At 34.0% G+C, this 12,618-nt stretch overlaps 1 protein-coding gene across 2 annotated transcripts in view; it reads left to right on the top strand.

The window, feature by feature from the left end:
* Positions 1 to 12,618, top strand: part of TECRL (trans-2,3-enoyl-CoA reductase like) — a 120,233-nt gene that overhangs the window by 73,247 nt on the left and 34,368 nt on the right. For both annotated transcript variants that reach the window (XM_081505996.1, XM_081505910.1), the window contains exons 5-7: positions 1,814 to 1,929; positions 6,984 to 7,089; positions 8,336 to 8,408. In XM_081505996.1, the coding sequence (XP_081362122.1) occupies positions 1,814 to 1,929; positions 6,984 to 7,089; positions 8,336 to 8,408 (295 nt within the window). The remainder of the gene's footprint in view (positions 1 to 1,813; positions 1,930 to 6,983; positions 7,090 to 8,335; positions 8,409 to 12,618) is intronic.

The following is a 12,618-nucleotide window of genomic DNA, read 5'->3' on the forward strand; positions in this document are numbered from 1 at the left end:
TTTGATACCTGGGTAAGGAGATTCTCTGGAGAAGGAAATGGAAACCCACCCCAGGATTCTTGCCTGGAGAATCCCATGGACAGAGGAGGAGCCTGGAAGACTATAGTCCACGGGGTCACAAGAGTTGGACATGACTTAGCTACTAAACTACTACTACTATGCAAATTATGTCTTGCATAGATTCATGTATCTACCAAATTCAAATATAGAATTGTTCAATCCTTCAAAAGGAACTCCCTCATCTTACGCCTCTGTATTTACACAGAGAAATCTATCCTGCGGTAACCACTCATCTGTTTTTCATCTCTATATTTTTGCCATGTGGTGATTGCTCTATAAACAGCAACTTTACTCCTTAAAGTCTTTCTCTGGTTTATTCAAAATTTTTATTTTATTTCATTATGGGGCACATAGTTATGATTGTGGTTTTATTTATCCTGCTTTGGGTTTATTGTGTTATCTGAGTCTATGGTTTGATAGCGATATCTAATATGACAAAATTGCATAATCTCTTCATCTTTTGATTCTCCATTATTCTCTTTGTATTCTCCTTTTGGGATTCATATTACATTTTCATATTTTTCTTTCCAAAGTTTTCAAATATCACTAAAATATCAACCTTTTATTTTCCTTTGAACATTAAAAGATTGTTTTCTAAAGGTATATGCTTGATAATTCTCTTATGTGAACCTTTAGTTCACCCATTTTCAATGCCTGCTGCTTCTTTTGGTTATGGTCATGATATCTTCACTCCTTTTATATTTCTGACATTGCAGAAAAAATATATTAACAAAGTTAAAGAAGCCTAGGGTGATTTTACCTTTAAAATATAATTTATCATTCTGCAGATGGACTAATGGCACTATTGAGTACAGGTCATCTCATTCCAATCCATGATTGAAATGACTTCAGGCTGAGTTTCATATGTACCTATGAAGTACCTATGAAGACAGATCTGTTTCATCCTCACTCCTAAGTTTTAACTGTTATAGCTCCCAACCCAAATTCTGGGTTTTTATAACGGAGAAGGCAATGGCACCCCACTCCAGTACTCTTGCCTGGATAATCCCATGGACAGAGGAGCCTGGTAGGCTACAGTCCATGGGGTCACTAAGAATCAGATAGGATTGAGTGACTAACACTTTCACTTTCAAATTGATCGAATTCTAGATGACATGGCAGCAAAAAGCTATTTCCCACTCCATTTAGTGACAGGGATGGTTAACATAGAAGATTCATTTAGTATGGGGCTGGAAAGACAGGAGAAATGCATTTATGCATTTGATTAAATAAAATGATTTAATGATTAAATAAAAATCATATGATTAAATAAAAATCCCTGTGTACTATTTATGAAGACATCATTATATTTATGTCTAATATTTTTATTTTACTATTTATAATTGTCTTTTACCTTAACTCTTGGCTAATTTTTCTAAAGAAGATTTCCTGTTATTTGTGACAGCCCTTAGTCTAGTTCTTTGTAAAGAACAGATGCTCACCTATCCATTTCACCAGTTCATATAGCAGGGTAAGTCTGGGGATATGTTTATCATGGTTCTGTGTTAGTCGCTCAGCTCAGTCATGTCCGATGCTTTGAGACCCCATGTTCTGTCATCCACCAGGCTCCTCTGTCCATGGGATTTTCCAGGCAAGAATACTAGAGTGGATTGTCATTCTCCTCTCCAGGGGATCTTCCAGACCCAGAGACTGAACCCGGGTCTCCTGCATTGCAGGCAGAGTCCTTACTGTCTGAGCCACCAGGGAAGCTATAAAAGGTACTGTTTAAACTAAATCACTTTTCTTTTTTCAGGTATTTTTGGCTGAATACACAGGACCTCTGCTGATATATCTCCTCTTTTATCTGAGGATCCCATATATATATGACATGAAAGAGAGCTCTAGAAGATTATGTCACCCAGTGGTACAGTAAGTAATACATACACATGGTGCATATAGATTAAGAAGGAGACAACCTAATACACAGATATTATGTTAATAAATATTGTAAACTCAACATGGATTCACTTTTAGGGAAATATATTTTTGTAAGTTTATAAACAAGTACTTATTACTTAATATACTTAATATATTAAGTATACCTTAGAGTGGAGGTAAGTTCTGTTAGTTATGATCACAATCAACAAGAGAATGAAATGTTTAATGTTACAAAATTGAGAGGTCATATATAGGGCTCAGACTATAAATACGTCTCTAAAAATATGGGCAAAATTGCATAGAAAATCAATAATAACTGAACTAATAAACTAGAAGACAAAAAAAGGTTTTAAAATTTACTTTTAGTAAATCAAAGGCCGAAATAAAATTTAACTTTAATATAAAACATAAATAAAGACCAAGGACACTTATCAAAGAAGAATATATAAGTATAATTCTTTACCTACTGTGGAAATAGCCTCTTTCTCTGTGAAACTGAAACTTGCTCAGTCGTATCCAACTCTTTGTGATTCCATGGACTAAGTCCATGAAATACTCTAGGCCAGAGTACTGGAGTGGGCAGCCTTTCCCTTCTCCAGGGGATCTTCCCAACCAAGGGATCAATTCTTTACCTCTGTCCCCTATATGAAATATCAAATTAAAAAGAAAGAGAATAATCATTCAAGATGCTACATTGATATGTAGAGTTATCAATTTATTTTTTTCAGAAAAGGAATCTGAGCAAACGCCTAAACTCTAAGTGAATTAAGAAGCAAAATTCAGACCATAGGGATGCTATTATGTTAGAGAATAACTTGACTCCTGGATATCCCATCTCAAGTTAATCTTTCATTCACTCTTACTTCTATACTGCAGCCACAATGACCACCATTCTTGTTCTGATATCTTCCATGACCTTTCACCCAAGGGCATCTACATACACCATCCCTTTTCCTCCAACCTTCATGGCCTCCCACTTTCTTATCTCTTATTCAAACTTCACATAAAGCTCAATATTTCTTATCAGTATTAGCATTTCTTTTCCTTCCATGAGAAATATGCTACTAAAATATTTCCCTTTATACAATTTATTACTTTAAAATTATATATTTACATAATCATTTGTGCTTTTTACTCTATGAATTTAAGTTATATAATGAGTGTCTTTTGATATTCAATCTTTTCTATTGATACTTAATACATGATTTTTAAAAAACACCCTATAGCAATGTTTTGAATGAATGGAGGCATGAAACAATTACATACAAATTTATTTCACATTGGGCTTTTTAGAGTATGAAAAGAGATGAACCTGAACTGGATGGGTGTTCTCAGATGGGCTTTTAAAAGAAAGTTACGTTTAAATATTTTCTGTTTTCTGAAGGTATGTGAGATTGCCAAACTAGTAAACCTGAGAAATATTCATATGGAAATTATCTGTGGTACATAGAAGTTTGATGCTTTGTAGGAGCAAAGAGAAAGCTTGTGGAGCATGTGCACAGGAGGCAACGGAAGGTTGGATCTCAGGGATCATGGTCAGGTTAGTATAGGACAAGCTGTTCAGGTCCTTTGGTAACATGAAAGTCAGTCTTTCTTTTTCTTAAGTGAAGAGAATGCCCAATTCATTTAGAAAGAGTCTGGGGTGGAGAGTTTATTGGAGAATGTAATTGCCCTCATTTTTCAGATCAGACATGTAATAATAATGTGCACCAGATATATATCACAGCATGGAGAAAGGACCTTTTTCTTCTTTTACCCAGCAACATTCTCAAAGGAATTGACTGATAGTTGGTTGCTATTCTTAAACACAAACATGGCATGTTTTGTAACATCTCAGTGATAAATGCGTAGGTGCCACATTCTTCCTAAAGCACAAATATGTTAAGTTTATATGAGATCATTCAGAGTAGATACACACAAACTACTTTTGAAATTAAAGTGTCTAGTAGAGTTCTGTAAAATAATCTCAAGATCTCTAAGGCAATTCAGTTTCAGGATGGATAATGTCATTTCTCAAAGTTAAAAAGATAAAATTTCAAACCCCATATCCACCTGACATATAATACAATGTTACTTCTTCCAAGTCACTTTGAATCATATTCCAGAGCATTTTTTTGCTAGGTTCCACTCCTTTTGTGACTCAACTGCCCCCAAATTCTTTGGATCTCTTACAAAGCTCTGCACACTAGGACTAAGGACAAATCTCCAGCACGATCTCTATGCTCCTCAAATAGTGAAATGGTGGCCCACAGCTTGATGTAATGCAGATGTTCTTTATTCAGTCAATAGTATTTTAGAGAGCAGACACATACCGAAAGTGCCATGGTCCCTCCCAGCAGAGGGATCTAGTGAACTAGATGCACATATGCCTTATGTGCATCTCCTTAAGGCTTTAACTGCAACATCAGGGATGAAAAAGTAGCCAGAGAAAACTTTCCTGTGCTCAGTATCCACAGATTGAATATTTGCATTAAATACAAACAAAACAAAACAAAACAAAACAAACAAAAAAACAAAGAACAAAACAGCTTTTGATATTTGGATACTTTGTCCTTGTTTAGGTCACTGACCTTATGTACTCCCCACATTCAGGTCATCCCCCATATTTCATACTCCATTTAAATATGCTCTAAAAGCTTCTATTTGTTGCTTTTACTGAACTTCCCTCAATTCCTGGAATTCTTACACTGTGCCTTCTGCAATTCAGTGTCCACTGTTAGCAAAATCTCTTACACTGACAACCTTTTATCTGAACATTGTCTTCATATTCCTCCTCAAAAGAAACCTGATACAGTGACTACCTTGCAGCTTTATAAAGCTTCTTTTTAACAGTCCTCATATCTTGAAACTTAGTTGATAAAACATAAGAAATCTTCAAATAGTACAACTGGAAAAAAAAATGAATCCAAGCCTACTTATGGATGTTCAATTAATTTAGCACCGGAAAGAGAAAGATTTTATGTTTGAACAGAAGTCAGCTGTAATCAGGGCTTTCCTGGTGGCTCAGCTGGTAAAGAATCCACCTGCAATGCAGGAGACCTGGGTTCGATCCCCGGGTTGTGAAGATCCCCTGGAGAAGACAATGGCTACCTACTCCAGTATTCTGGCCTGGAGAATTCCATGGACTGTATAGTCCATGTGGTCTCAAATGAGTTGGACAGGGCTGAGTGACTTTCACTTTCACTTTTTCAACCATAATTAAATATTTTGAAATGAAATCAAACTTGGTAAGTTATTAATAATGTACAAAGTGGTGTATATCCAAATATTAAAGACATCGCTAGCTTCTATGCTAATCTCTATGCCCTAATGGTATAATAAAAATTAAATAAGTGAGCTAATTTAATCATAGCTTAAACTAAAATTTCTCATTCAGTGCTCTGCTTCATTGTTGGGCAAAAGATAATTTTTCTGCTTTCTTACAAAATGTATAATTCTATTACTCAGGTATTTATACAAATACTTCTACAAATGAACCAACAAGTTATGAGAAACACTGATTCCTTTGTCAGTCCCTTGAACCCACAGGCAACTTCCTATATCAGAACCTTTGCTTTTGTTTCTGTTACTCTCTAGAAAGCTTTGCCCCCAAATATATACACTCTACTCTTTCACTTCTTTCAGAATTTGCCTATTGATCTATACACCATATAGAACATCTCTCCCATAACAGTTGCAGTTTTATTTTTATGGATTAATGAACAATGATATATTAACTAATGATTTAGGTACGTTGCTTTGTTTTTGTTTACTTGTTTTTCCCAAAGTCACTCATTAGTACCAGAAATCATCAATTCATTGTGATCTTATAAATGTACAGTGTAGATTCAATGTTTGATTTTACATATTGTAGATGAAATACTGATTTTTATGCTTAACCTTTATTGGCTTAAGTATATAATCTTTGATAAATATTGATTTTCTTGAATAACAATCATAGTTGTTGAAATTTTACATGTTTATTTACAATAAAATAGGCGTGTATTTTAATGGAAATATATTTAAAGTATAAACAAGGAAACATAATCTGTAAACTGTATTTGACATTTACTTTTTAAATATTAATTATACAAATGACAAGAAGAGGTGATGGGTTAGAAAAGCAACAAAAACAAATAACATAAAGAGATACAAAATATTGTAATATCTTAGGCAAGAAAACAAACTAAAGCAAAAAGCTGCATTGACTCCATAGGAAGTGAAATTCAAACTTTTTCAATCTGTGGTACTTGTTAAAGGACAACTAGGCAATGAAAAAGCTATTTTGAATATTATAAAATGTCAAATGCATTCTAAGTATGTTGTAAATTTTCTGCTTCAAATTTAAGCCATTTTGATATGATCACATTTATAAGTACTTTATATATATATATATATACATATATATATATTCCTTGGAAAGATGTGAACATACTGTTTTATGACTGATATTATAAAATATCTTGAGTGTCATCAGAAGTAAATTTACAGAAACTGTTGTAACAGTACTTTTATTATTAAATAAATTTAGAAATTTTCTAGAATAAATAAAATAAAAATATGAAAACTAACATTTGTGTTTTAGTTATCAAAAACAGTATTTTCCTGATAAAGTTGCAATATATTAATATAGATGAACCTATTTACTAAACAGAAATAGACTCACAGATATAGAAGACAAGCTTATAGTTACCATAAGGGAAAGGTGGGGAAAAGATGAATTGGGACACTGGGGTTGATGTACACCACTAAATATAGAACAGATAATGAAGAAGAACCTACTATATAGCACAGGGAACTCTATACTCAATACTCTGTAATAATTTATATGGGAATGGAATTTAAAAAAGAGTGGATATGTATAACTGATTCACTTTGTTGAAAGCCAGACACTAACAACATTGTAAATTAACTATACTCCAATAAAATTAATTTTAAAAGGTTTATCTTCAAAAATAGAAAGGAAAGTAATAGCAAACTAAAAAAAAATGAAAACATCTTATGCATAAGGTGATCCAGATTTTTGGGAGGAAATTTAATGAGTTTGTGTTTTATTTTCTTTCTAGCTTGGCCTGCTTCTGTCATTGTATACACTATATCCGATACCTTTTGGAAATCTTATTTGTTCACAAGGTTTCTGCAGGACATACAGCTTTGAAAAATTTGATAAAGGTGGGCACCAATATGTTTTGTAATTTTAATTATTTTTGATAAATTTTATATATAGGATCATCTGCATCATCATTTAATCATGCTTATTTCTCTCAAGCTTAGATTTTTCTGTTCAGGTGTATCAGCATATCTTAAACTGCTGAAATGCCATTTTCTGAGTGATCTAGTTCATCAGAGCTGCCCCCAACAAATAATGTTACATAAAATATTTGCCATGACTTTATATTACAAGGTACTTTAGGCACCTTTAATTTTGAAAATACTTAGCACTGAATTCAGACTAAGTACCACCTGAAGAGGAAGAATCTGATACTTAAACCCTCTAATAAATATAAATTTGTATGACTAAAATGATGATGCTATATCCTCTATTTGTGGTTGTTGTCAGTGTAATGACAGGATCTTTGCTCTCCCCAAAAATGATGACTATAAATGCTATTAACCATCAAATGATTATCAAGAAAACAGGAAACATTGTGGAATATTGAGATGGAAATGTGCATCAGACAATATGGTATAACTCAATTTTCCAATTTAAATTGATTTTATTTTCCAATTTAAAATTTGGTTTCAAAATGAATTATGTCTTTAAGACCTTCCTGGGTTTTAGCAAATATTTACTTTCTAAAATTTTTGAAGAGGGAGCTATTCTATTTTTGTCATTAAAATGAAGCAGTTAACTCTTGAACTCTTAGAAACCTCAAAAAACCATTTAAACCAACTTCTCTTTTGAAAGAAGGTATTAACATTCATTACGTTAATATCAGATCATCATCATCATAACCTAGGAAACCCAAACTAGTCCATTCCTCTTCATAAACAATCAAGAAACATTAGGTAACTCATTCTTTTATTCATTTACTTTGGGGATATGACTATTGGTAAATCTTATCTAATAGATTAATTTATTATTTTTATTACTTCCCTCCTATTTATTACTTGACAGACAAAAGTTATTCTTGAAAAGTCTTCCTAAAATACATTGCTACATTTCTCTATATCCTAAATACTCATTTATATTAACGAGGGTTGAGCAAAGAAATGCATTGTCTTAGTGATATCAGATAGGTGCTTTTAAAATGTTGGCTATTTGACTGGATGAAGAAGCATTCCATTTATCAGGCTTAGAAAATTTATAACCTTTTCATGCCAAAATACTGTGATGTGGAATATTAATGTATGGGGTGGATTCAAATTATGTTATATGTATATATATTCCTTAACTTTTATTTTGTTTTATTTGTAGAGTTGTGCCTTTTATTGGGGATTCACTTCTTGGATTGCCTACTACATTAATCATCCACGGTATACACCACCATGTATGTAGAATTTCTTCTTAACTATTCCTCTATTAAATTGCCAACATCAAAACTCTGTTCTAAACTACACAGAAATGATCCATGACATGGCACACATAAAGGAGTAAGAAAATAATGAAAAAATATCAATTTTAAATTGCTTTCACACGTACTCCATTAAATTTCTATGTAGGATTAGAAGATCAAATTTGACTGACACATTTTGATTTATTTTCTCTCCATAGAAACTGTAGCAAAAAATATGTTGATTATAAATCTCAAAAATGACAGAGAGTAAAATGAAAGGGTAAAGATGAAAAAAAAATTCCACATAATCACATAATTATGTACAATAAACTGTCAGGAGTTTTTAAATAAACAATTGTTATTTTTAAAAAATATAATTCAAAAAGAAAAATAAAGGCTTTTTTTCCCCCTGTGACATATTGATTCCCATAACTTTATTAAATGTCTTGTCCTTTGATGCAGACGAACCAACTTAGTGCAATGCACACTGGAACAAAACCTAAACCCTTATTTCCTATTCTTGGGGGAGACATACTTGTCCTGATCAAAGAGTTCCATTTTTTAAATCTTCAGTGGACCTTTCTTCATCTTTTCCTGCAGTCCAAAAGGCACTCATAGCAGAGCCTTTGTATTGTTAACTATTTATGTATTATAATACACATAGTATTATATATTATGTATTATAATACACATAGTATTATGTGTGATGTTTCGCACTTAATTGAGGGTTATTTTTTGTGGTCATTTTCTACCTTATAAGTTTGAAAATAAATGAGTATAAATGATGTAGTCAAGCTTTATTTTAGGTTTTATAAAACAATATAAACCTTAAAGATGTTAAGTTAATATCCTTACTTGAAGTAGTGGCACAGTGAATTACATTATTCTGAGTTTTTGCCAAAATTCAGCAAATCTGCTTCACCCATCAGAGCAAATGATTTCAGTGTTCAGAAATTTAACTCTTCGTAAAGAGATGGGAATACCAGACCACCTCATCTGCCTCCTGAGAAATCTGTATGCAGGTCAAGAAGCAACCATTAGACCTGGACATGTAACAATTGACTGGTTCAAAATTGGGAAAGGAATACGGCAAGACTGTATATTTTCACCCTGCTTATTTAACTTCTATGCAGTGTACATCATGCAAAATGCTGGCTGGATGAAGCACAAACTGGAATCAAGATTGCCAGTATTTAAAATATCAATAACCTCAGATATGCAGATGACACCACCCTCATGGCAAAAAGGAGGTAAAAAGCCCCTTCATAAAAGTGAAAGAAGAGAGTGAAAAACCTGGCTTAAAACTCAACATTCAAAAAACTAAGATCATGGCATCCGGTCGCATTTCTTCAAGACAAATACATGAGGAAACAGGGGAAACAGTGACAGACTTTATCTTTGGGTTCCAAAATCACTGTCACTGGTGACCACAGCCATGAAATTGAAAGACTCTTGTTTCTTGGAAGAAAAGCTATGAGCAATCTAGAGCATTTAAAAAACAGAGACATTACTTTGGTGACAAAGGTCCATCTAGTCAAGGCTATGGTTTTCCCAGTAGTCATGTGTCGATGTGAGAGTCGTACCTTTAAGAAGGCTGAATGCCAAAGAATTGATGCTTTTGAACTGTGGTGTTGAAGAAGACTCTTGAGAGTCCCTTGAACAGCAAGGAGATCAAACTAGTTAATTCTAGAGGAAATCAACACTGAATATTCATTGGAAGGACTAATGATGAAGCTGAAGCTCCAATACTTTAACCACTTGATGCGAAGAGCTGACACATCAGAAAAGACCCTGATGCTGGGAACGATTGAAGGCAGAAAGGGGATGACAGAGGATGAGATAGTTGGATGGCATCTCTGATTGAATGGACATGAGTTTGAGCAGGCTCCAGGAGATGGTGAAGGACAGGGAGGCTGGTGTGCTGCAGTCCTTGCAGTCGCAAAGAGCCAGACGTGACTCATCGGCTGAACAACAAAATACTAACCAATGAACTATGAATATGAAAAGAAAAAAATTCCCCGATCTTGATCTCACAAAACTCTGATATTTTAAAATGTTTTATCTGAAAATGTACTTTCCATGAACAGGAAAAAAAAAAAAGATATTTTTGATTCATGGTATTTAAGAAAAGGAGCCTATGAAATTGCTGCATTCATATATATGATGCAAAATAATAGAGGTTAACTGTGCTTAATATGTGCAGAATACTTATGGAAAATTTATTATTTGCCAAGAACCGTAAAATTGTTATTTGTTTTGTAATTAGAAACAACATTTGAGGATAAGGGAGACTCAAGAGGAAGGGGAGTGTATATATATATAAAATTATGGCTGATTCACGTTGATGTATGGTATAAAACGACACAACATTGTAAACTAATTATCCTCCAATTTAAAAGTTAAAAAAATTTTAAATGAGAAAAAATATCATTATGTAACTGTTAATATTCCTCATTATACACTGGGAAATTAAGGTGCTAAAAGCTTAATGTTACCATGCTTAAGACTCTATAATAAATATGATGTAAGTAGGATTCCAATTCTGTGAAGATATATAGAGCATTAAAATACCTATGCCAAGTGGAGAGTGAATATCATGTATAGGCACTGCATGCTTTGCATGGCTCTGATATGCATGTATTTCAGTTCTTATAGTTCAGCAAATAATACCAGCCCCTAAATCCACACTTCAGATTTCAGTTACCACATATGTGAATTGCAGTTTCACAAAGTACAACCTTTCCAGCTAGCTCTCAGTCTACATATCACTCTATAACTAACAGATGCACATCATGATCAGTGACATCTGAGGTGGTTGGTACTGCACATCGCTTATTCAGTTCACTTACAACCAGCAAATAACTGGAACAGAATCGGCACTTTGGCACAGAAAGCAGTAATCTGAGCAAAAGGCTAGTCAGCTCCTAATAGGCCAAACCAATATATTCTGGATAGACATTTTCTGGAAAAAAAAAAAAATCACATCAACTTGATCTTAAATTTGATCTAAGTAGGAGAAGCTTAAAGCAAAAATATATGACACTGAAAGATGAACTCCCCAGGTCGGTAGGTGCCCAATATGCTACTGGAAAAGAGTTGAGAAATAACTCAACAAACAATGAAGAGACAGAACCAAGGTGAACACAACACCCAGTTTTCGAGGTGATTGGTGATGAAAGTAAAGTCCGATGCTGTAAAGATCAATATTGCATAGGAACCTGGAATTTTAGGTCCATGAATGAAGGTAAATTGGAAGTGGTCAACCACTTCCAGGAGATAGCAAGAGTGAACATTGACATCTTAGCAATTAGTGAACTAAAACGGACTGGAATGGGTGAATTTAACTCAGATGACCATTATATATAATATTGTGGGCAGGAATCCCTTAGAAGAAAAGAAGTAGCCCTCATAGTCAACAAAAGAGCCCTAAACCCAGTACTTGGGTACAATCTCAAAATTAACAGAATGATCTCTGTTCGATTCCAAGGCAAACCATTCAAAATCACAGTAATCCAAATATATGCTTCAACCACTAATGCCAAAGAAGCTGAAGGTGAACGGTTCTACGAGGACATACAAGAATTTCTAGAATGAACACCAAAAAAAGATGTCCTTTTCATTATAGGGGACTGGAATGCAAAAGCAGGAAGTCAAGAGATACCTGAAGCAACAGGCAAGTTTGGCCTTGGAGTACAAAATGAGCAGAGCCAAGGCTGTTTTGCCAACAGAATGTACTGTTCATAGCAAATACCCTTTTCCAACAAGAGACAGCTCTACGCATGGACATCAACAGATGGTCAATACTGAAGTCAGACTGATTATATTATTTGCAGCCAAAGATGGAGAGGCTCTATACAGACAGCAAAAACAAGACAGGGAACTGACTGTGGCTCAGATCATGAACTCCTTATTGCCACATTCAGACTTAAATTGAAGAAAGTAGGGAAAACCACTAGACAATTCAGGTATGACCTAAATCAAATCCCTTATGATTGTGCAGTGGAAGTGACAAATAGATTCAAGGGATTAGATTTGATAGACAGAGTGCCTGAAGAGCTATGGACAGAGGTTCATGACATTGTATAGGAGGCAGTGATAAAGATCATCCCCATGAAAAATAAATGATAAATGGTTGTCTGAGGAGGCCTTACAAATAGCTGAGAAAAGAAGAGAAGCTAAAGGCAAAGGAGGAAAGGAAATATAT

This window comes from Giraffa tippelskirchi, chromosome 1 (assembly GCF_054371585.1).
Source record: "Giraffa tippelskirchi isolate mGirTip1 chromosome 1, T2T-mGirTip1v1.2.pri, whole genome shotgun sequence".
NCBI classification, from domain to species: Eukaryota; Metazoa; Chordata; class Mammalia; order Artiodactyla; family Giraffidae; genus Giraffa; species Giraffa tippelskirchi.